This window comes from Odocoileus virginianus, chromosome 17 (assembly GCF_023699985.2).
Source record: "Odocoileus virginianus isolate 20LAN1187 ecotype Illinois chromosome 17, Ovbor_1.2, whole genome shotgun sequence".
Taxonomy (NCBI): Eukaryota; Metazoa; Chordata; class Mammalia; order Artiodactyla; family Cervidae; genus Odocoileus; species Odocoileus virginianus.
This window is the reverse complement of record NC_069690.1, coordinates 38,265,759-38,290,305: the sequence shown is the minus strand read 5'-3', so window position 1 is coordinate 38,290,305 and position 24,547 is coordinate 38,265,759. Positions and strand designations below refer to the sequence as shown.

General features: G+C 55.6%; 1 protein-coding gene across 3 annotated transcripts; it reads right to left on the bottom strand.

The window, feature by feature from the left end:
- Window positions 1–17: 17 nt before the first annotated feature.
- Window positions 18–24,530, bottom strand: STARD3 (StAR related lipid transfer domain containing 3). Of its 3 annotated transcripts, none has more exons than XM_070479405.1 (15): window positions 24,398–24,530; window positions 11,592–11,870; window positions 6,040–6,117; window positions 5,606–5,683; window positions 5,431–5,523; window positions 4,917–5,034; window positions 4,616–4,714; window positions 4,330–4,385; window positions 3,865–3,957; window positions 3,165–3,227; window positions 2,904–2,999; window positions 2,459–2,538; window positions 2,269–2,373; window positions 1,153–1,246; window positions 18–750 (listed from the first exon to the last, which is right to left on the bottom strand). In XM_070479405.1, exons 2-15 carry the CDS (start codon window positions 11,817–11,819, stop codon window positions 646–648), a joined length of 1,386 nt encoding a protein of 461 aa, XP_070335506.1. In that variant the 5' UTR covers window positions 11,820–11,870; window positions 24,398–24,530; the 3' UTR covers window positions 18–645. The 3 variants fall into 3 exon arrangements, with proteins under 3 accessions (XP_070335506.1, XP_020753832.1, XP_070335507.1); XM_020898173.2 differs by having other exon boundaries at window positions 5,431–5,484; window positions 24,398–24,529; XM_070479406.1 differs by lacking the exon at window positions 24,398–24,530 and adding an exon at window positions 12,136–12,264.
- Between the last annotated feature and the right edge of the window lie 17 nt (window positions 24,531–24,547).

Below are 24,547 nucleotides of genomic sequence, written 5' to 3'. Positions count from 1 at the left end.
CAGGCTGCAGGGGCTGGTTTTTTTTTTTTGAGTTCCTGTTTTTAATTGGCTCAAATTACAAAGGTCCCCAAGGAGGTCCTGGGGGTGGGGGTGGAGGGCAGCAACCTGGAGAGAACCTGGGAGAGGCAGGTTCCCCGCCAGTGCCCACCACCCCCACCTGCCACCCACACCCCTACAGGTGGAAGTGCAAGTGGAGAAAGGTCCTAGACCCTTTAAATAATCCTAAAAAACCGTGATGCGAGAGCAGGCAGAAGGGGCTCCCACACCTTCACACTGGTGACAAGCTGCCCTAACTTCAGTCCTGCGCAGGGTCCTCTCCCGCCGAGTCCGTGGCTCCCGTTCCAGACCCCGCCCCAGGCCAGGTAGGGGACAGTGGGTCTGCTCCTCCCAGAGGCAGGAGGCCGTGTGACCGCTGGCAGGAAAGGCCCATTCGGGCGCAGCGGCACAGTCCCCACGCTTGGGCCCTCAGCCGGCTCGGTGTTGGGCGGCAGCTCAGTTCACAGTGCTGCTGGGGAGGAAGCGCCTTCCTCTCCACTGCTGAGGCCAGGTCCTCAGTGGGCAGCGGGAAGCCCAAGCAGTGCCCCCCTCTGGCTCTGGAGGCCGTGGCGACAGGACCCTGGCCCGCAGGGTGGCGAGGAGGCACCCTTATGCCCGGGCACCCAGCTCTCCGATGCGCTGCCGCAGGTGGAAGGCAAATTCGAACATGGTGGCTGCGAGGCTCTGGTGGATGAGGTACCGGGGCAGGCGGCCCTGAGGGAGGCGAGAGGTTCCAGGAAGGCCGGCCCTCGGCAGGGGCTCCCCCTCAACAACTGGCGCCCGAATGCAGGTGCAGCTCTGGCATGCAGCCGAGGCCGCCCTCTCCCCCACCCCTGGCAGGAAGAACATGCCGTGCCCGGGTCCTGGCACGAGTCACACAAACAGACCCGGGAGGGGGTGGGCTGGCAGCCAGCCACCCTTCCTCAGGCCTCAGGAGTCAGAGGTAAAGAGGGGAGGCAGAGGGCCTCAGGGCGAGAAGACCATCTGGACCCTGCCCCCAGTTTCAGAGGAAGAAAGGAGGCGGAGGGCAGGGACGCCGGGAGCAGGGACGCCCAAGGCCACACAGCAAGTCCCCTCCCCTCCGCAGAGCCTGCCTCGCAGCCCCAGCATGCCCACCTTGAGATCTGTGTTAAGGATCCAGATGAAGGTGCAGACTCGGGGGTTACTCGCCGACTTGAGCACGATGAAGCCCCCAGGACCATTCTCTCCCCTGAGGAGAGAGGCACTGGTGGGGGACCTTGAGCCAGGCGAAACTCCAGACCCCCGCTCTGCCCCGACCCACCTTGGACTGGGGTGGAAGCAGGAAGGGAGCTGCTGGTCTGAGCAGGGCCCAAACGGGTGTCCCAGACGCCAAAGGATACAGCCCCCCCCCCACCTGCTATGGGGTGCTCGAATCCTCCTCCAACAGCCTGTTGATGTTTGCACAGCCCCCGGGGCAGGGCGCATACCACCTTCCAGCCCTCATCTAGTCTGTCCAGGGACGCCTGTAGTGCGGGGGTGAGCACTTCTCCCCGGGCCCAGCTCTGGGAGCAGTGCAGAGCCGCGGGGCTCCACGAGGGGGCGCCTTCCTGGGAGGCCTCAGGCCTGAGCAATAGGATTCACATCCCATCAGCTCCCCCGCCTCCACAGATAAGAGAGCTGGCGTCAGGATGGGAAACGAGCTTGCCCATCTCCCAGCAAACACCGTGGTGGTGGTGAGACCAGAGCCCTGGGCTGACACACGAAGAGCGGCGCTCTCTGCAGAACCCCAGGACAGAAGGGGAAGTGTGGGGTGTCTGGGAGGAGGCCACGCACAGCACTAGGACTAGAGAGCCGGGGGGCTGGAGGAGGCCGTGGAACAGACAGCAGAGGACTCAGGCCTCTCCCTTTGGGTACCTCCAAGCACTGCGGGGGTGAGGCAAGGCTGCGGGACAGGGAGAAGGGGATGAAAGGCAGGAAGGCGATGCTTCAGAACACAGAGCCTCCTGCTGTGCTGGTTCCCCAGACCAGCCACCTCACGGCTCCCAGCCCCCTTCCCGGCTGGTCCCTACTCATCGCCATCCTCCGTCTACCCTGGAGCTCCCCCAAGCCTGGTGGTGGTTCCAGATAACCAGGATTAGGGACAGTGGGAGTGGGACACAAAGGCAGCCTCAGCAGGAGAAAGTGCCCGGCTGTGCACACCAGCCCTGCCCCGTTCTCACGGCCACCAGGGGAGGAGCTGGTGCGGACGACCCCAGGCAAGGGTCGGCTCACCTGACGTATTTGTGCGTCGGGGGCTTGGCGCAGTGCGTGGTGGCGATGCCCGAGGACAGGTATCGGTCTCGGCGCCGCTCGATGCGTCGGACATTCACAAAGTCCCTGGAGGGGGATGATTAGATGAGGGGGGTGCCGAGAAGGTCCAAGGGCAGGAGGTCTGCCTGAAGCGGGGGGTCGGGGGGCTCACCTGGGGGAGACCACGCCACCCGCGGCCCCTGAAGACACATCGTAGGAGATGAGGGTGTTGTCTTCTACTCGCTGCAGGATCTGCAGGCATCAGGGCAGAGGTGAGGTGCAGCCACCCCAGGAAAACCCCAGGGAAGGGCCTCGCATCTCAGGAAAGCCCCCAGGTCAGCCGGCTCCCTGCTCAGGCCCCGTAACTAGGAGCCACTTCCATTCACCGGCGCTGGGCCCAGCTCTCTGAGCATTTCGTCCTTCCATCTTCCCGACCCTCTCTTGGAGGCACTATTACCACCATCCCCATTTTACAGATGGGGAAGCTGAGGCCCAGAGTAGTTCAGTGATGTGACCCAGGTCCCCAGGGGGTTCACTGTTCACACTGGACCATGCCCTCACCTGCCAGGTGGCTCTGCCCCGAGGGATGCCAGGCCTGGACCGCCGGCTCAGCTCACCTGGCAGGCGGTCACTGTCTTATTCCATAGCACCATCCTCTCAGGCTGTAGGATCACCTCCTGGTACACCAGCTCCGCGGGGCAGGGCAGGAAGGTCTGGGGCAGAGCGGGCAGAGGGCTGGATGGCGCCAGATGTACTTGGGCACACCAACCCTTCCCTGCTGGGTGGAAGAAACCTGCCGGAGGGTCCCCACACCACCAGGCCCTTCCTGGAGTCCCAGGCAGAGCAAGAGGCTCCAGAACACTCTTTCCATCACCCACCTTCAGAATGAAGGTCTTGCCGTGAAAGGGAACTTCGATGGTGTACACAGTGTCCCCATATTCCTATGGCAGGGAGAGAAGGGTAGTGGGGAGGTGAGTGGAGGGCAGGAGAGAGCCGGGGTGGGGGCAAGAATGGGTGACGGGCAGGGCAGGATTTTAATAGCTCAGGGGAGAAAACTTTAGAAGTTTGGGATATTTGAGCAGCCATTAAAAAACAGTGGTTCTGACAAATGTCCTGCCATGAGGAGAGAAAGGCTTTTGATATCAAGTTAAAAGGCAGGAGCACAGCTGCGGCTACAGCTACGAAGGCCTGTGTCTCCAGGCTGCCGAGGCTGCCAGGGGAACTGGCCAGAGCGAGGGACGGGGATGTTTTCCAAGCTCTCTGCCATCTTTCTAGATAATATTGTTTTGATCATGAAACAAAACACCGGACACAGCACAGAAGCCTGGCTTCCCCTTCAAAGCTGGAGCTGAGGCAGCAGACAGCAGGGGCGGGGCGCCGTGGGGGGGTAGGGAGAGGGGCGCTCCAAATGTCCAATCCAGGCCGCGGGGCTGACCCCAGGGCCCAGCCCCCTCCCCTGGGGCAGAAATAGGGTTCCAACCCGTGCAATCTTTGGGCTTCTTTCTCAGGCCTCAGAAAAGGGAGGGGAATCTCCCTACAAGCCAACTCTCAGGGTCCAGTGGGAGAAAGGTTTCTTACATTATTCTTCTCAAACTTCCAGTTCTCTTCTTGGGCCAAGATCTGGTCCACCACCGCCATGGCCTCCTTCCCTTGAAGGATGTACTCCCGTTCCTGGCCAGGGAGGGGAGGCGGGAAGTGGTCAGCCTGGGAGCTGAAACACCCCTCTGGGTGCTTCTCTAGACACTGCACACGTCTCTTCTGGAGGCCGGATTCAGCCGGATGTCCAGAGGCAGGATCTGGGCTGCTCTCTGGAGCTTTGTGAGCTCCCGGGGACCAGGGGCTGTGGTTGTTACCCCGGGACCCAGGCAGGACGAAGACCACTGGGCCTGACTGACGGTGGGCCAGACACTCAGACGGACACTGACAGGCCTTCAGGCTGCCTGAGGTCTGCCCTCCTCTGGGAAGCCCCTGCCCACCTGGCTGAGCCCAGTGCTGGCTCTTCTCTGGGGTGCCCACCCCGGGTAGGGGCAGGCAGCCAAATACCTGGGCGGAGAAGCTTTTCTTCCCAACAATTTCTTCATCGGATTCATTGTCAGACCCTGCAGAAAAACAAGCACAGGAGACAATGGGAAGAGGTGGGGAGAAGGGGTGGGGAGGTGAGGGGCTGGGGTACAGGTGCAATGGTGTTGGGGAGGTAAGATTGCGTGTGTGAGAGGACTGCTCACTTTCCCCAGGGAGCTGATAGAAGGACAAGAAAGCACAGATCCAGCCATCCTGCTCCTCATAAAGCCCATCCCTGGAGGTAGTTCCCTCACCCACCAACCCTCACCTGCAAAGGACTCTGGGGGTGAATAGAACTGGCCCTCAGACAGAGCACCGGAGAAAAGCAGGGGTCCTCGGGCGACAGCAGCCTGCGCGGCAAGGTACCCTGGGGGGCAGACATGGGCAGCCATCGTCCCAGACCAAGGACAATCATGCCTTGGCAGCCTAGTGTTCCCCAGCCCCGGCTCTCTTTAAGGCTCTTGGAGGCAGAGTTGGCAAGAGAGCTCAGAACTGGCCTTCATGCCAGAAACTCTCCTCTCTCGGGTGGGGGTGACCCTCGCTGCATCCCCTCATCCCCCAGGACTCACATCGCTCCTCCTCAGCCTCCTGAGGTAGGACTTTGAAGTCAAGGAACCAGGTCTCCAACCAGGCGAGGACAAAGGAGACGATGGGGAGCAAGTAGCCGAAGGCCCCTTTGCTGAGCAGCTGCGGAGGGAGGGGGCTGAGCTCCACAGCCGGAGGTCACCCCCGACCCAGAGCCCCACCCCGTGGCTGTTGACTCTGGCCTACACCCCACTCCTGGTACCAGCTGCTTGGCCCCCTCCTGTGGCACATGCCTCTGAAATGGAGGGGTTAATGAATTCTACAGCAGGATGCACTAAGGTCAGGCTGGAAAAGGAATTTCTGTTCTTAGGGTTTCAGCAGGGCAAGTGGGCAAAGCCAGTAAAGATGACCCCTTAGAAAAAGCCAAGGACAGGAATCCCCCTCACCCAACCCTGACAATAGGGATAGAAACCCAGTCAGAGAAGCAGTCCCTTTTTGGGACGAGCCCATCCCGCAGGCCAGATGCCCACCACACCAGCCAGACCCAGAGCCACTGACCTCAGAGAGGATGACCTTGACGATGAGGAATGCACTGGACACCAGCGTGGTGACCTGCCCAGGGGAGGGAGAGAGACAGAGCGAAGACGGAGCCTGGGGAGTAAGTCCTCCTCCATCCCATTCCATGAACCAGCCCCGCCAGGGCCCGAGAGCTGCCAGGAAAGTGGCATCTTACCGCAATCACCCACCAGTGCCGGAGCCGCAGCACGGCATAGCCCAGGAGCAGTCCGGAGAAGCGGAAAAAGGCCAGGACCTGGTACGGGAGTAGGGGAGCCATCACAGGCAGCCGTGGGCCCTACCCCGGCCGAAGGCTGGCCGCCCCTTCCACCCTGCTCCCCCAGGCTCCCCACATGGTGTGCATTCCCTGGCAGAGCATGGCTGAGGCCAAGTCAGTGCTTCTTTGGGGATTACATGTGACCTCCTTGGACGGGGGTCTTGTCTTCCCCTCCCACTTGGGGCTCTCTGAAAGTGGGGCCTCATTTGGGAACAGGCTTGGATACTGAGGGCTCCCTGATCAGATTAGGATGCATGCTGCAGGAAGAAGAAAATACAACCAAAGAACCTTGTCCCTGCTCCCTCTCTGCCCACAGGATCTCCAAGGCCACTCACAAAGATGTCAAAGAAGGAAGTTTTAAAGCTGTAGTTGATGATCTCCTGCTCCAGGTTCTTCTGGATGCCTGTGTTGGTCTGGAAGAGAAAGACATGGGTAGGACCAAGTCCCCAGGGCTGCCCTTCGTCCTCCCAGAGGGGGCAGGTGGAACCTGGCGGAGAGGCTGTAAATGCTCAGCTACCACCTGATGAGCCCCGAGGCACCAGGCGAGCTCAGCCAGGGGTCTGAGACCCCAGCGCTGAGCTGTTTCTCTAAGGATCCAGGAAGTCCAAACAGGCAGAGTTGAGCCTCCTGACACTCATGAGCACACTGCCTAGAAAGGGGCAAGCCTGGAGGGCCTTGGGAGGTGATGGGCCCTATGCAGGCTCTATGGTGGCAGACAGGGAGCTGGGAGCCAGCCTCTCCCGTAACTTCCTCTCCCTCCCACCACTGTGGTGCTCCATCTTCCCAGCCAAGCATCCATCTGGGGTGACGGGGGCCAGGGGTGGGCAGTGGTGTCAGACGGAGCCCCAGGTGGCAAATCGATTGATTAGGTTTGTGCTTAATGGGCAAAATCCATCAAGCTGCTAGAGAGGATGGCATGAGAGTGAGCAGACTGGTCCTTGCCTCTGCCCGTGCCCTGGCCACCCACACATTTTCAATGGGATCCCTGAGAGCCTGGCTGGGGAGTAAGGAGTCCGGATGCCCACTGAGAGCTAGATTGCAGCCTGATGCCTCAGGTGTAATGGGGTGGCAGGCCCATGCCTCTGCAGCTGGGGTGCCAGCCCCCAGAGAAGGGGGGCACAAGGGGACTCCGGGGGACGGAGTTTGGGGGCCCTGAAGGGGAAGACCCTTCACGACTACCTAGATCAGGGCCTCTGATCTCTGGAAGATGACCTGAATCGGGGCGGTGGTGGGGGATGAGGTGTTAAAGATACAGACGTTGAGACGCTTGGTCTGACTCTCTGGGTGAGCCAAGCATCTGGAATGGCTGTAAAGCTCCTGAGTGGTTCTGATGCTCAGGGCAAAAGCCAGCCATCTGGACAGCCCCTCACTGAGTCTCACGCCCTGGTGCATCCCTCACCAAATGCCTCAGCCTCAAGACCACTCTGCACCCCACTGAGTCAAACGCCTTGCTGACATCACAACCCACCCCAGCCTGATCCTCCTCTTACTCCTCAGACTACGCCCTCTTGGGCTCCAGAGTCGCTGTCCACAGAGCTCTCTCTTCCACGGTTTTTCTCTTTGCAGAGAACTCTCCCCTGCCTGCATACCCCCCGGCCAGCCCACCGCACCAGGACTCAGGACAGCCGAGTGCCTGCTCCTGTGTTGCCAGTTCTGGCTGCAAGACCTTGGCGCCGGTCTCACAGCCGGGTCAGGGTCCTTGCATACACTGGGCAACACACAGTCTGTTAGAAAACTAAAAACAGGGACTTGCCTGGTGGTCCACCTGGTGGAGCCACCAGGGGAGCCCAGGGGGATTGTCCAAAGAAAGGTCTAAGACCTCAGAAACTCTTCAATGACCCTGGACCTCGCTACTCCTCAGCTCTCTCATCAGCAAGATGGGCCTTGAGGACCAGTGGCTAAGACTCTGTGCTCCTAATGCAGGGGGCCTGGGTTCAATCCCTGGCCAAGGAACTAGATCCCATGTGCCACAACTAAGACCCAGTCAAATAAGTGCTGTGTGCTCATCGTGTCCAACGCTTTGCAACCCCATGGACTGTAGCTCACCAGGCTCCTCTGTCCATGGAATTCTCCAGGCAAGCATACTGGAGTGGGTTGCCATTTCCTTCTCCAAGTAAGTAAATAATAAATCAAACTAAGTAAATAAATATTTTTAAAAAACACTAAAAATATATATGTTTCAAAGTATGAAAATGGCAAAATTGAAAAAATAATAAAAAATTTAATTGTCTACCAAGAGAAACTGATGTTAATTCTATGAACTGTTAAATTCAGCGTTCTGAAACTTTTCATCAAATTTTAAAATAATTTGGAGGTTAGATTTTCTCACTCCATGAGAATTTTCAAGTCTGCATGATGACTGCTGAGCTATTACAGCCAGTATAGCCATATAGTTTCCAAAGTAAAATTGCCAAACATTTTTTTCAGCTCTTTTCTGTCAAGAAAATATTATACATACATTTAATGAAGGATGTGGGTGAATTTTAGTGCCTTATAGTGCCTGCTTTGATGCTAGAAAGTGAAAGTGTTAGTTGCTCAGTTGTGTCCGATTCTTTGTGACCCCACGGACCCGCTAGGCTCCTCTGTCCATGGGATCCTCCAAGCAAGAATACTGGAGTGTGTTGCCATTTCATTCTTCAGGGGATCTTCCCAACCCAGGGATCAAACGTGGGTCTCCTCACGGCAGACAGATCCTTTACCGCCTGAGCCACCAGGGGAGCCCAAGGGGACCGTCCAAAGGAAGAAGGTCTAAGACCTCAGACAATGACCCTGGACCTCGCTGAGCCTCAGCTCTCTCATCAGTAAGACGGTCCTTAAACTCCCCCATGGCTGTGGCCCCTTCTCGCTGAGGCTGCCAGCTCCCCTCTGTGCACAAAGGAGCATCACCCTCAGAGCCCTGCCTTGCCGTCCAGCTCAGCATGCCCAGAATCAAACTCACCCCTAAACCAGCTCCTTCTCTAAGCTCCTCCTTTGTAACAACAGTCACTGTTTTCCTGACCCCTGAGCTTGAGACGGAGGTTTGCGACATTGTACAGGAGGCAGGGATCAAGACCATCCCCAAGAAAAAGAAATGCAAAAATGCAAAATGACTGTCTGAGGAGGCCTTACAAATAGCTGAGAAAAGAAAAGATGCAAAAGGCAAAGGAGAAGAGGAAAGATATACCCATTTGAATGCAGAGTTCCAAAGAGTAGCAAGGAGAGATAAGAAAGCCCTACTCAAAAAAAAAAAAAAAAAAGAGAAAGAATGAAAACAAAGCCCTCCTCAATGATCAATGCAAAGAAATAGAGGAAAACAATAGAGTGGGAAAGATTAGAGATCTCTTCAAGAAAACTACAGATACCAAGGAAACATTTCATGCAAAGATAGGTACAGTAAAAGACAGAAACAGTATGGACCTAACAGAAGCAGATGATATTAAGAAGAGGTGGCAAGAATACACAGAACTATACAAATAAGATCTTCACGACCCAGATAAACATGATGGTGTGATTACTCACCTAGAGCCAGACATCCTGGAATGCAAAGTCAAGTGGGCCTTAGGAAGCATCACTATGAACAAAGCTAGTCGAGGTGATGGGATTCCAGTTGAGCCATTTCAAATCCTAAAAGATGATGCTGTGAAAGTGCTTGCTGCACTCAATATGTCAGCAAATTTGGGAAACTCAGCAGTGGCCACAGGACTGGAAAAGGTCAGTTTTTATTCCAATCCCAAAGAAAAGCAATGCCAAAGAATGCACAAACTACCACACAATTGCACTCATCTCACACGCTAGCAAAGTAATGCTCAAAATTCTCCAAGCTAGGCTTTAACAGTATGTGAACTATAAACTTCCAGATGCTCAACCTGGATTTAGAAAAGGCAGAGGAACCAGAGATCAAATTGCCAACATCTGTTGGCATCCATCAAAAAAGCGAGAGTTCCAGAAAAACATCTACTTCTGCTTTACTGACTATGCCAAAGCCTTTGACTGTGTGGGTCGCAATAAACTGTGCAAAATTCTTAAAGAAATGGGAATACCAGACCACCTTACCTGCCTCCTGAGAAATCTGTATGCAAGTCAAGAAGCAACAGTTAGAACCGGACATGGAACAACAGACTAGTTCCAAATAGGGAAAGGAGTATGTCAAGGCTGTATACTGTCACCCTGCTTATTTAACTTATATGCAGAGTGCATCATGAGAAATGCTGGGCTGGATGAAGCACAAGTTAGAATCAAGATTGCTGGGAGAAATATCAATAACCTCAGATATGCATTTGACACCACCCTTATGGTAGAAAGCAAAGAAGAACTAAAGAGCCTCTTGATGAAAGTGAAAAAGAGAGTGAAAAAGTTGGCTTAAAACTCAACATTCAGAAAACTAAGATCACGGCATCTGGTCTCATCATTTCATGGCAAATAGACGGGGAAACAACGGAAACAGTAAGAGACTTTATCTTTTTGAGCTTCAAAATCACTGCAGATGGTGACTGCTGCCATGAAACTAAAAGACGCTTGCTCATTGGAATTAAAGCTATGATCAACCTAGACAGCATATTAAAAAGCAGAGACATTACTTTGTCGACAAAGGTCCATCTAGTCAAGGCTATGATGTTTCCAGTGGTCATGTATGGATGTGAGAGTTGGACTATAAAGAAATCTGAGCACCGAAAAATTGATGCTTTTGAACTGTGGTATTGGAGAAGACTCTCGAGAGACCCTAAGATTTCAAGGAGATCCAACCAGTCCATCCTAAAGGAAATCAGTCCTGAATACTCATTGGAAGGACTGATGCTGAAGCTGAAACTCCAGTACTTTGGCCACCTGATGCGAAGAACTGACTCATTGGAAAAGACCCTGATACTGGGAAAGACTGAAGGCAGGAGGAGAAGGGGATGACAGAGGATGAGATGGTTGGATGGCATAACTGACTTGATGGACATGCGTTTGAGTAAGCTCTGGGAGTTGGAGATGGACAGGGAAGCCTGGCGTGCTGCAGTCCATGGGGTCGCAAAGAGTCGGACACGACTGAGTGACTGACTGATTGAGCTTGAGACCTGGGGGAAGGACACCTGCCATCCGGAACTCTGACCCACTTTGGACAAGGAGAACAAGGAGAGGCCTGGAGAGGCTGAGTCCCTTGCTGAGGTCACACAGTTCCTATGGAGCAGAAGCTGGGACGGGGGACCAAGCCCAGGATGCCCTGGTTCCACACTCCTACCTCTACATCAGGTCCTGCTCTGCCCTGTCAGCACCCGGAGATGAGGCCCCACCGCCAGCTGGCCAACCACTGCATGGTGGGGGTGGGGGGCAGACTCCACCCTGACAGGCAGCTCTGTCTCCAGACTGTTAGGTAGAATCCCACCAAAACCAAGAGGCCAAAACTGGGGACACTGGAAGAAAGCCCAAGATGGGGAAGGAAAGCTGGGCGTCACTGGGAGTCTTTACAGATTGCCACCCACTGTTCCCTCTGCTTTCGGCACAGCGCCTGGGACACAGCAGGGACTCAGAAATATTTGCTGAATGAATGAATGAATGAACTAAGCCAGAGAGCAATGTAGAGCAGAAAGAAGACAAAGGTCCTAATAGCTCCACCAGAGCCCTCTGGGATCCCGTCTCCTTTCTCAAGAGTGTCCACTAGGGGCCAGTGTGGCGCAGAGGTCAAGCGCGTGAGTTCTGGGGCGCAGGTCTGGGTTCAAACCCTGCCTTCTTCATAACACTTGCTGAGAGACCTCGGATAAGCAACTTAACGTCTCTGTGTTTCTCTCTCTGGAAGACGGGAACAGCTATTCTGGTCTCACTCTTTATTTCACCTGGAAATCAACACGCCCCCAGAGGCCACCCTCCGAGGCCCAGGCAACACCGCTCCCCCAACCGGACCTGTGCCCCCAGCCTCGGCCCCACTCACATTCAGCTCAATGATCCAGAGCAGAGAGATGAAGAGCAGGTCGAAGGTGACGAAGAGACAGAAGGTGCGGCGGACGTCGGAAATGGCCCGGCGCTTCTCCGGCAGCGGCGGTGGAAGGAGGTGCGAGGAGAGGCTCTGGCTGTGGGACAGTGATGAGCCCAGGGAGGCCACGGCCGGCAGGCTGCGCTCCAGGTCGCGGGCCAGCAGGTCCCCGGACAGCTTGCTCATCCTGGCGGGCCGCCACCTCCAGCCGGGGTGGGCTGGGCCTCAGCAGCAGGGCTGTGGGGAGGCAGGGTGGCTGGTCAGGTCCTGGGGTCAGGGTCCAGGAGCACCCAGGAACCTCCTTCGTCCCTTCGAACGCAGCCCCAGACCCCTATTTGTTGCCCCCCACCCTCGGCCTAACCCTGTGGCCCAGGGCCCTTTCTGCCTCATTTCCCTCTGCGGCCTGACTTGCAGGCTGGAGGGGTCTGAGCATCCTTCTCCCTCGGTCCTGCTTCTTCACCCCGCCCCCACCCCAGGCAAAGTCCTGCAGCCCCTTGGTCACCCTTGGGGGCCTCCTGGGTCCTCCCTGACGTCTGGGGCCACAGCCAGCTCCTGCCAAGCCCTGCCCTGTAGTTCAGCCTCTGGGCCTGTCAACAGCCTCTGGGCCTGTCCCCACCCCCAAGAGAAGTCAGCCCCAAGCTCTGTTCTTTGTTTTCCAAGCACAAAGCCACATTCCCTCCCAGCAGCCAGCCCTACCCTCCCACCCCCTGATCCATGGCAACTGGGAGGGACTTCCTAGAGCAGTGTCTCCAGGCAGGCCAGCCTTGGAGGGATGGTGGGATGACATCTAGGTCCCTTCTCTCCACCACCCCCACCTCAGGCCCAACCAGCTCTCTCCCAGCAGCTCCTGCTCCTAATGGGTGGGCGCGTCTCCAGGCTTTCTCTTCCCTCACCCACAGCAACCACTTCTATGCAACAGCCAGAGAAAGCTTTTCAGAACATGAATCAGATCCTGCCATTCCCTGTTCACAACCCTCCAAGGGCTCCCCGCTGGCGTGAGGATAATACACCATCCTCGTGGTGGCCCTCGCAGGACGGGGCTCTGCCTGGTTCCTCTTAGCGCTCCTCTCACAAGGTGGGGTCCCGTCTCACTATGACGGCCACCCTGGCCTTCTAGGTCCCTTCAAGCGGCAGCCTGGTCCTGCCTCGGGGGCCTTACACCCAGGTCGCCCCAGTCCTTTCAACTGGCAGCTCCAACGCCCTCTCCTCAGAGCCTCACACCCTCCTTCCCCAGTCCCAGTGAATTTACCGGGCTTCACCTTCTCCAGTAATCTCACTGCGTTCCAAGTCCACCCAGGGCAGAATGGTTCCTCCTATTCTTCACACAGGACAGCCGAGGCTCCAGGAGGTGAATGGATGTGACCATGAGGTTGAAATCCTCATAAACCCCAGAGACAAAGTGGGTGGTGGAGCACTCCCACCCTGCTGAGCAGCCCCCAGGCCTATGGTCCTTGCTCTACCAATCTGCTGGCAGGGGTCCTCAGAGGCCCTGTCCCCCAGGCAGGAGAAGGGAAGGTTTAGTAGAACCAGAGCCGCGCTGAAGCATCATAATGGGGCCTGAGTCTCTGGGACCCCATGAAGAGTCTCCCTGAGTCTTCTCACATGCAGAACCAGGGGGCAGGTCTGGGGGCCACTGGAAGGGGAGTCCTGGATCTTTGTGCTTGATCCTGGGAAGGCCAAGATCTAACCGGTCCTCCCACCACAGCCGTCCGGCCCCTCCACACATTTGCTGTCTGCTTTCTTCCATGCTCCCCAACTACTAAGTTGAAAACAAGCCCCCATTCTGTAGCCAGCAGGGGGTTCTGAGCAAGCCGGTTCACCCACACCTCTACCTCTGTGCCAACCCAACAGTCATGACTGTTCTCAGCAGAAGCACCAGCCTCTACTACTCTTTAGGGATGCCCATGCTAAGCTCATCTGGAGGACACTGAAGGAAAGCTGGACCAGCTCTGGAAGGCGGCGGCCAGCAGAGGGGAGTGACAGGCTGCTGGCAACGGGACCCCCCAACATCTATCAGCTGGATCGAGTGTCAGACCCCACGCTCGGTGCATCCTTCACCGTGACACAGCCGCAGCCCTAGGGCGGGTGACATTTCCTGATCTCTAATATCCCGCTTGTCTTCGGCCAGACCTGTCTTCATCTCTCCTCTCTCCTGTCTCTTTCACAAGCTACCTCTTCCCCATTCTTTGGAAGTGTCTCTGTACCCCCTCGCACGTCTGTCTTTATTCCGCCCCCTCTCTGGGTCTCCCTCTCCACCTCTCTCCCATCTGCGAGTGTCTCTCCACCCCCATCAGATTAGTCTCTCTCCGGTTTCTCTTTTGTGTCTCTCTCTCTCCTCCCCCCTACCTGCCTCCACCTTCTCCCTCTCCCGTCTCACTGCAGGGCGCTGTGGCTTCCCCACTCCCAGTCTGCTCCCGGGTCTGTCTAGTCTTTCCCCCTGGCCTCCTCCCTCCCTCTCTGGGGACAGGACTTGGGTGGCAGCAGCTTGGGTGTGAGACACACTTGGAGTGGCAACAGCAGTGACACTCACACACCCAGACGTCCACATGGAAGCGAGAGACGCAGATGGGGGCTGAGACCAGAGGTGCTGGGGGAGCTGAGAGAGCTGCCGACGCGGGGGGCTGAGGGGGCCGGGCACAGGGGGCTCTGAAGCGGAGGTGGGGGCTTCCGGCCAACAGTCGGAGAGACCAGGGCTCCGCGTCACCCTCCTCCATGAAAGAAACTCAGCATCCAAATAAGCAAGAGCTGGAAGAGGTGAATGAGTTCGGGGGCGTCCATTAGCCCTGAATAACTTTGGGCAAATCCTTCTTAGCAAACTTCCATTTCCCTGTCTGGGAGAAAGGTCCATTCTTTTAAAAAATGTATTTTTTAATTGAAGGATAATTGCTTTACAGAATTTTGCTGTTTTCTGTCAAACATCAACATGAATCAGCCACAGATATACATGTGTCCCCTCCCTCTTGAACTCCAGGAAAAAGGTCCATTAAAAAAAAAAAAAAAACCCTTTTAAGTAAGAGTAACATCAACCAAAAGACCTTACCTAGAATCTCAATATATAAAACAGATATATTTGCAGGGCAGCGAAGGAGATGCAAACATAGGGAATAGACTCATGGTCACAGCAAGGGAGGAAGAGGGTGGCATGACTTGAGAAAGTAGTATTGAAACGTATACGTGACTATATGTAAAATGGATAGCCAGTGGGAATTTGCTGCATGATGCAGGGAGCAGAAAGCTGGTGCTCTGTGACATCCTAGAGGGGTGGGATGTGGAGGGGGTGGGAGGGAGGTTTAAGAGGGAGGGGACATGTTATACTTCTGGCTCATACTGACATATAGCAGGAACCATCAAAATATTGTAAAGTAATTATCCTCCAATTAAAAATAAAATGATTTTTTAATTTAAAAAAATGTTGATGTTTGGCAGAAACCAACACGATTCTGTAAAGCAATTATCCCTCAATTAAAAAATAAATTAATTGAAAAAAAGAAAACAGGTAAAAACTTGGAATTCCCTGATGGTTCAGGGGTTAAGACCCCACACCTTCACTGCCAAGGGTGCACGTTCAGTCCCTGGTCGGGGAACTAAGATGCCACAAGCTTCGCAGTGCAGACAGTAAATAAATGAAATGAATAAAAACAGGACTGTATAGGTCCTGCCATAGGATGTGGCCAAAGATAGCCCTACCAGTCAGCCTTCCCTCAAACTCCATCTGAAGACACCCTGAGGCACATCCATGGGTGTGGTTTGAAAAACTCACTCAGATGACATCAGAAAGTTTTGAGTTCCCTGAGACCACCTGCCAGCTACAGATATGAAAACCACCTTGGCCTAGAACTGCTCTCAACAGTCCCCGGAACATTGGCGGGGAGGATGGAGGGAGGCGGCTGCTGGCAGAGCAGGCTGGAGGCAGTAACAAGCGTCAGGAGGCTGGAGGTGGCAGGGCTGCCACCCGGCCTCCTGGGAGCAGCGCCCCCCTGCCAAGCCCACCGCCTGCTGTCACCAGCCGCTCCCCAGCACCTTCAGAGGTGTCAGGAGGGGAGCAGCACGTGTGGTGTGAAGAAGTCGGCCTGGGCTGGCTGCAAACTTGACACTGGATGTGCCTGTGGAAGCTCAGCTGCTGAGGCTTGGACAGAGTGGGGTGGTGGTGGCTGGGGGGGAACTGGTGGTTTTTTTCATCCTGGGTCAGAAGGGTAAGAGGGGTCGGGAGAAGAAGGCCAGCCAGGTCTCTGGGCATGGGGAAAGCTCTGAGGAGGCCCCTCATGCCCCCTCCCAGGCCTTCTCTGAATGGCCCTAGGAAATGCTAGCCCGGGCGCAGCAGTAGCTTTTGGGTGGGTCCCCACTGAGCTGATGACAGCAGGCAGCTGGTACCTCTGAGGCCAGGGTTTGAGTCCCGGTCCGCCCTCACCAGTCTTGCAATTGGGGCAAACAGAACATTCTGAGAATTGGCTTCTTCAGCTGCATTAAATAAGGGGAATAATAATTTACTCAGTGCCACAGAACTGTCCACTTAAAAGTGGCTACAATGGTAAATGTTATGCTGTGTATGCTTTATCACAATAAAAAAGGCAGCATCTCCCATCTGTGATTGCTACCAATGACTGCGGCCCCATGGGTGTTTATGGATGCGTCAGGGGAAGGATGGCTGGTGTTTAGCCTGTGCAGGTGGAGATGGAGCAAGCAGGTGGGCAAGGCTGTTCAGGTGAGAGGTGTTCAGGTGAGAGGTGTGGGGTGTGGGGGAGTGGGGGCTTACACACAACAGTGACATGGAATAAACTGCCCCCAAAGGCCTGACTTCAAATCTGAGCTCCACAATTCACCCGCCGGGTGACCCAGAGCAAGCTGTCCAAGGCTTCAGCCCAGGTTTCCCCTTTGTGCGCACTATGGGCCACGTTACAGAGGCTCCAGGCAAGCGTGCGCTTCTGGGGAGGAGGTGGGGGTGTCGGGGCTCCCTGCACAGGCTCTGGGGGGAAGCCCAGGCTGATCTCTGATGCTACCCTTCCCACTGGTGCCTGCCCCCGCCCCCCAGCCTCCCCAAGGGCACGATTTCCAGTTCTTAGGTGGCTGGGGCACAGACAGGGCCCTTCCCAGGCCTCAGTGACACCCTGGGCTGGAAGCTCCAAGCAGCTCTCTGCCCGTCTCTGCCTGACATTTCCTGACCAAAGCAAGTCTGCAACATGCCTGTCTGTCACTCACTCGGCAAGTCTCCGAGGCTGCACCTGGAAACGGGGACTGGGGGATACCTGTATCGACTCTGGGCCACCTGGTGGATCAGAGGAGACAGTGGTGCGTGGGGAGCATGGAGAACAGCCCCTGACACCACGGAGTAAGGGCTCCGCAGATGGGGACCACGGCTGCCACCGCCACCTCTGTGGGCCTCTCACCCTCTCCTCTGCCCAGCTTCCCACGGACAGTCAGGCCAACTTGCACAAGTTCCAGCTAGAGCTCCCTCCACCAGCCAGGCTCTGTGACCCAGAGCAGACCAACACCTCATCTATGTCCAGAAACGATTCTTACCTCAGAGCAGTGTGGCTCCTCCAAACCCTCTCCCCAGGCCCGCGGGGCAGCAGACATGGGCTCAAAACACGTGCCCCCCGCTGCATTCCTCAGGAAATGCTGGCCCCAGCCCCAATGGCCACGGGGTTTTCCCTGAGGGGTCCCTGCTACTGCTGCACGGGCACTTCGGACGTGTCTGACCCTTCTGTGACCCCATGGACTGTAGTCCACCAGGCTCCTTTGTCCATGGAATTCTCCAGGCAAGAATACTGGTTGCCATGCCCTCCTCCTGGGATCTTCCTGACCCAGGGATCGAACCCAAGTCTCCTGCATCTCCTGTATTGCAAGCGGGTTCTTTACCTGCTGAGCCACTGGGGCAGCCCTGAGGGGTCCCTAATTAAGCACAGATCAGGAGGAATCAGTGAAGCCAAGAAATGACTGGATGCCAACCCAGGAGACAGTTCAAAGCCTGGATTCCCACCTTGGATGCGTGAGCATGCCGTCACTTCAGTCATGTCCACCTCTTCGCGACCCTGTGGACTGCAGCATGCCATGCTCCCCTGTCCATGGGATTCTCCAGGCAAGAATACCGGAGCAGGTTGTCACGTCCTCCTCCAGCGGATCTTCCCCATCCAGGGACTGAACCTGGGTCTTCTGCGACTCCTGCATTGCAGGCGGATTCTCTGCTGCTGAGCCACTGGGGAAACCTGGAGTCCCACCTTACTAGTCATTGAAGCTCTCTGTGCCTCGGTGTTCTTCTCTATAAAATGGGCGTGATGGTGATATCTACTTCTTAGAGATATTATAAGGTTTAGGCGACTTATTACAGGTAAGGACCCAGAACAGCCCCCGACAAAGCGTGACCGCTGTGGAAGGGTTAGTGACGTGACCCCCGTCTCATCTTAGGTGGAAGCAGTCTTGAGTTCTGACAGCCTCTGTGAGACGGCCGCAGGCCAGGGCTGGGGTTGCTCTGGATTGAGACTCTGTTAATACCCAGGTCAATGGAGAATCCACAGCCGGGCAGGAGACAGAGGCTCCGTGTGCAGAAGAGGTTGGCCTCGGGTTGTGTTCTGCCACTGGCCAGCCGGGAGGAAGTTGGCTCAGGGAGGGAGAACAGCAGACCAAACAGGCCTGCGCACCATCCAGATGGGCCAGAAGGAACCAATCCGGGCTGGCAGTGGCCCCGGCCAGCCCCCTGCAGACGTCCTCTCCTTCACTCCTTCATCTGCTGCCAGGCGCTGTGGAGATGACGAGACTGAAGCCCCGAGAGGCCTGCCCACAGCCTGCCCTGGACAGGGCGGAGCTCACCCCAGGGGCACGTGGGCTTCCCCCAGGGCTGGGCTAAACCCAAATGTGGCCACCTTCAGGGCCTGTGGGGAGCGAGGTGTCACAAGACCCTAAAGAGTTTAACAGCCAGGGCCTGTCGAGAGCTCAGTGCCTTGCCCTCCATATCCGAATCATGAACAAATCCCTCCAAGTCCAGCCAGTGTCCGCCACTGCTCACCACTAACAGCATCCTGCCTGAGCCACCAGCTCACATGTGTAACAGCTTCCTGACCGCCTCCTCACCCTGGTCCCAAGCCTGTTCTCAACACAGCAGAGGGACCACGGTCAAAGTCAGGCTGCAACTCCTTGACATCCCAAACTTCCAGCAGCCTCCAGCTCCCCCACAGTAAAGGCCAAAGTCCCCATCCTGGCCTGCAAGCCTCCTCTTCCCCTGCTGCCTTCTGCCTCAGCCACACAGCTCTGTGGACACATCCAGCACGCTCCTACCCCAGGACCCTTGCTCCTCCGGCATGTCTGGAGTGCCTCCCCTTGGTCTCTGCAACGTTCCCTCCCTCTGGAGAGGCCTTCCCTGGACCCTCTATTCAGTCCCAGCCTGCATCTCTTCATCCTGCTTCCTTCTTCACAGCACTCATCACCCCAGACATTATTTGTTTACTGGTCTGCTTCCTGCCTGTCTTCTCCCACTGGGTCAGGGAAGCCCTGCCTGCTCACGGCTGCCTGCCCAGTTCCAGCACCAGTCTCACAGCAAATACTGAGGAAGTGTGTTGGACAACCGCAGCATCACATGCCCAGGTGCTCGTGCACACACTCACACCCAGTCCTGGAGGAGTGGCCCCACCTGACCAGCCTCTGCTGGACTGGACTCCACCCTGTTGGAATCTCGTGTTACCCAGAGCCCAGGCACTTCCTCCACCAGCAGGCAAGGGGGAGGACTGGTTTCCCAGGCAGCCTCAGGCAGGGTAGCGGCTCCCCTCCTCTTCTCTGAGCCCAGACTCACAGGAAAAGGCCTGGGGGCAGGTTTAAACCCCTCGATAGCGGATAGAGAGGGTCCCCACCACTCGTCTCTTGCGACGGGGTTGACACCCCTCCCCCAATACTCTCCAGACCATTGGCTGTTCCCAGGACACACCATGGCCTGTTGGTCTCCCTTCCAGCCTCCAGTTCCCCTGGGGGGACCTCTTAACTCTTTAGAGACCAGTTCAAAAGTTGCCTCCTGGATAAACCTCACTCTCAGCTCAGGCTTCCCCAAGCCCAGATCTCGGGGCCCTGGCTCAGCACTTCAATCCCCACACCCTGAGACTTGAGTCTCAAACTCATCTCTCCTCGAGCCCGGGAGGCCCAGGTCACAGCATTTGGCCATGCACATGTCAAGCAGGTTCACTGGCCTGTGGATCACTCTGGCATAAGGGACAGGGCATAGATTTGGGGGTTGGTCAGGAGACCTGGAGTCAAAAGCCGAAGGCCATTCTTTATTACGCTGTGTGCCTTTGAGTCTCTCTGAAACTCAGTCTTGTCATCTGTAAAACGGGGATGGTAGAGTGCCCACATCACAGAGCTATTGAAAGAAATAACAGCTGCAATGTGCCTGTGTTTAATTAACAGCAGCTATGACTGCTATATTGGGAAATCCCTGGTGGCTCAGAGGGTAAAGCATCTGCCTGCAGTGCGGGAGACCCAGGTTCAACCTGAGACCCAGGCTTGATCCCTGGGTCGGGAAGATCCCCTGGAGAAGGAAATGGCACCACACTCCAGTACTCTTGCCTGAAAAATCCCATGGACGGAGGAGCCTGGTGGGCTACAGGCCATGGGGCTGCAAAGAGTCGGACACGACTGAGCGACTTCACTTCGCTTCATGACTACTATCAGCAGCCATGGGAACAGTGTCAGAGGCAGGGCCCTGGGCCAGGCACATGCAGCACGGCACTCTGCCCAAACTGAGGGTCCATCAGTACTGCTGGATGGGAGGATAGGCCCTGATCTCAGGGCGCTGACCCAGGATGGTACACATGAGGCTCTCCTGTAGTTCAGAGGTTGGCGGCCTATGCCATCAGCCTCGGCACGCTGGCTTCCCGGGCCCTACTCTGCCCCACCCAGGGGGCTTGGGAAGTTCCCTGGAGAGCCCAGGACACAGCAGCAGCGACAAGTAAGACCTCAGAGGCCAAGCCAGGCTCTTTCTCTCTTCCTTCTGAGGAAGTGAACAGGGCCCAGTAAAGACAAAACAGAAACCATGTTCATCACGGAACGCTCCCTCCTTGCCCTAGCCCAGGAGGTTCTGAAGTACAGTTTACTGGGCTTTCCTTGTGGCTCAGCTGGCAAAGAATCCACCTGCGATGCAGGAGACCTGGGTTTGATCCCTGGGTTGGGAAGATCCCCTGGAGGAGGGAAAGGCTACCCACTCCAGTATTCTGGCCTGGAGAATTCCATGGATTGTATGCAGTCACAAAGAGTCGGACACAAGGACGTGATTGGGCGACTTTCACTTTCACTTTCAGTTACTGGAAAACCCTATCAAACTGAGATCTACTCAGCCCTTCGGCTCCCTCCACATGCCAGGCCCTATTAAATGTCAGAGATGTCCCCAGCTCTGTGACTCTATGACCCCAGCCTACTCAAGGGCTGGTGAGTCAGGCCTCACACCACCCCTCGGTGCTGTTGGATAAAACAGGACTAATAAGATCGAGTTCTCAAGGTCAGTTTGGAAAGGGCTGGTCCATCTTCCAGGGCAATCTCAGTCCTATGAGCCTAGGTGACAGAAGGGCCCTGCAGGGGTTGGGGTCTGCAAAACAGACTCCTCCCAGCACTGGTCCTGACCAGCCCCTTCCCAGGCAGAAAAAGCTCAGAGGGACATAAATAAAACAGGCAGGATGGTATATCTCCCTTGTCCCTTGTCCCACTGATGTGGCAAATGTCCCTTTGGGGACTGGGAGCCCAGGGCAGTTTCTGGGACACAGCTGTAGACCTGGAGTCAGAAGACAGTTCCTGTTGAGTGAACCTGACCGCACCTCCCAAGTCTCAGCTTCCTTGTCTGTAAAATGGGGCCAACAATCTCTGTTGTTGAATGCAACAAGTGTGAGCTGTCAAATGTACAGAATTTTTGGTCACACCCACATTCCTTCCCCCAAACAAGTCCGAGTGTTGGAGATCTCGGTTTACTACAGCAGGTAAACTGAGAGCCTACAGCATGCCAGCCACGTGTTGGTCCCTGGGGACATTCACTCAGGCGGTCCGGGTCTGAGAAGGGAGGCTGACAGATAAAGGCACTGTGCCACGCTGCGATCAGCACTTTCAGGGAGGGATGAACAAAGCACTGTGGGCTCCCAGAGAAAGGAGCATCTGACCCAGGCTACAGTGGGGGAGGTCAGGAAAGTCACAGGGAGGAGGAGCCATCTGATCCAGGCCTCCGCATCTATCAGCCGGAAGCAAGGAAGATGGGCACTCCAGGCTTGAACAAAAGCCCAGAATCTGGTTTCAAACACAGGCCCAGCCCACAGGCATGCGTGCTGACCTTACCCCTAGGGACCTGCCCCCAAACATGGGTACCCAGCCTCCAGACCTCCCCAGGGCATGGTCCCTGCAGGCTCCTAACCCAAGGGGATACTCCTTCGTGGCCAGGTGAAGAAAGGAACCTGCCCTTGTGGCCACCTCAGCCCCCTCCCCTGAAAGAGCCCTCCAACTGGAGGATGCAGCTTTCCATTCTCTGAGCTCACCCTGGGCTCCACCTCCTGCTGGTCCTCATCCTGTCACTCAGGGCCCCTAACTGTCAGCTCCTCCGGGAAGCCACTTTTGGCCTTTTTCTTCCTTGGGTTTCCAGAGTTCTGTGTACATTTCTCTAGAATTCATGCTTGGCCTCTAACATTTATCCATTTCCAGATTCATCTCCTGAGCAGAATGACATGGGGTCTAGGTCTTCTACTGTTTTGAATCCTCACCAGTCAAATCCAGATCCTGCCCCTAATGCCCTCTACCCCAGCATTTTATTTACTGACAAAGAGTCAGACTTTGGGGCTCTGAGACAGAATGAGAAGCCATATCAACTATTCTCAAGCAGTTGATAAAATTAAAAGTCAGAATCACTGCTCTTTATCCTTCTTATGTAAACAGTAATAACAGTTAACATTGATTTACTGAGTATGCCTCCACTCACCGTTTTAAGCCCTAAACACAATTTCATTTAATTCTCACGATAACTGTACTAGGTAGGCACAGAACTATCTCCATTTGACAAACGAAACTGAAGCACTGCCTTCATCAATTTCATAAGATAGTACTAGGACCCAGGAAGTCCAGTTCAGGAGTCTGTATCCTCCATCATCACGCTATCCTGCAGGGACTCAGATGGGACAATATTTAGCCTTGGGCAGGGGTGGTGATCCAGAGGCGATGCTGCCTGAGCAGAGCACTAAAGGTCAAGTAGAAGGTAGGCAGTACCTAAGAGGAGAAGGGGTTTTCTAGGCAGAGGGGCTGGTGCATGCAAAGCCATGGAGACACAAAATGGCAAAGTGCCGGCAAGCACACCCTACAATGTCATGTTATTGGACCTCAGGGTACACACAGGGTAGAAAAGAGAGCCATGTAATCTGTGCTAAAGATTCAGCCTTTCCCACAGGCAATGGGAAACCATCCAAGGGTTTTAAGCAAGGAAGTGATGTTATCAGACATCTTTTTCAAGGACTACAAGAGTTACAGTTGGGAGACTGGGTTGCAGGCAGCCGTGAACTGGAAGTTGCTGGGAAGTCACCGCAATCATCCTAGTGCGAAACATATCAACAAGGGTGCTGACAACAGAGTTAGAGGCATGGGACCAGGTTTGAAGCATGTTAAGGAAGTTAGCTGGACCAGGTCACCTCTTAGAGATGAGAACTCAGAAAGAAGAGGAAGTATAAGATGAGTCTCAGGTTTCTGGCTAGGATGGGGTAGTTGAGAACAAATGAATCTGCAGGGGAAAAGAGCAGTTCGACTTCAGAGAGCCTGAGTGGCAGCTGAAGCAGAGCTGTCCAACTGGTAGCTGGACGGCCAGGTCTGAGCCTCCAGGGAGGGGCTTGGCTGAAGCTGGAGATCTGGGTGCCTTTCTCGTACCCTAAAGTTGAAGCCAGGCTTCCCAGGTGGCTCAGTGGTAAAGAAGAATCCACCTGCCAATTCAGGAGCCGCAGGACACACAGGTTCGATCCCTGGAGGAGGAAATGGCAACCCATTCCAGTATTCTTGCTGGGATAATCCCATTAACAGAGCAGCCTGGAGGATACAGTCCAAGAGGTCACAGTTACACATGACTGAGCCACTGAACACACACGGACGCAAAGCTGAAACCATGAGAGTAGATGAGACCATCCAGATTCAGTGTACAGAGTAAGGGGCTGGGCAAGAGCAGATTGTGAAACGGTGCTTCCGCAGTCAGAGTAGTAGGAAGAAAATAAGGGGATGCTGACGCGGAGGAAGCCAAAAAGGGGGGAAGGGACACATATCCACTGTTTCAATTACGAGTTAGCGTCATTGGTGTTATGCACCTTTAAGAACTCAAGAAAGATATCAAAGCCCTCCTGATGTCCATTAAGAAGTCATTCACTGCCATTTCCAAAGGAAGTTGAGGGAGCCCGGATGACAGTGAGAAGGAGACCTACAGGAACTTGTAGATATTTTCCTGCTCATTCTTAACCCTGACACCTCCCCATATCCAGTTCTTGCCCTTAATACCCAGACACCACCCCTCACATTGAAAAGGAAAGCTATGGAGGGCGATCCGGGACGCCCTTCCTGGACTCTTTCGAGTGGGCGGAGCCGCGGACTGTCAGCGCCGGAGACCCCAGAATCCGGCGTGGGGTGGAGCTGCGCCGAGCTGAGGAAGGGGGCGGAACGTGGGGCGCAGGGGGTGTGGGAAGGGTCGGACGGAACCACGAACGGACACCCGCTAGGGAGACGGGATCCGCTGGCAAGACGTAGCCCTCGTACCACCACCTGGTCCCAGTGACCTCTAGCGGACCCACCTGCTCCATGTCAGCCACGACCCCGGCTCTTCCTACCCGCAACCGCAATCTGACTCCGCCGCCCCAGGAGCGCCTCCGAGCGGAAAGGGAGCTCCCGTCGCCACTTCCGCCACTGAGTCCGCCCCCGAGAGCGATCCGGGACGTGCGTAG

What these genes read in the sequence shown, in the direction of transcription:
- STARD3 (XM_070479405.1), bottom strand. Translation starts at nt 11,819, where the DNA reads ATGAGCAAGCTGTCCGGGGACCTGCTGGCCCGCGACCTGGAGCGCAGC. An exon ending in GGAGGCTGAGGAGGAGCGAT is followed by an intron (nt 4,715 to 4,916) that starts GTGAGTCCTGGG and finishes TCTGCCCCCCAG; the next exon opens with GGTACCTTGCCGCGCAGGCT. An exon ending in CCGACGCACAAATACGTCAG is followed by an intron (nt 1,247 to 2,268) that starts GTGAGCCGACCC and finishes CTCTCTCCTCAG; the next exon opens with GGGAGAGAATGGTCCTGGGG.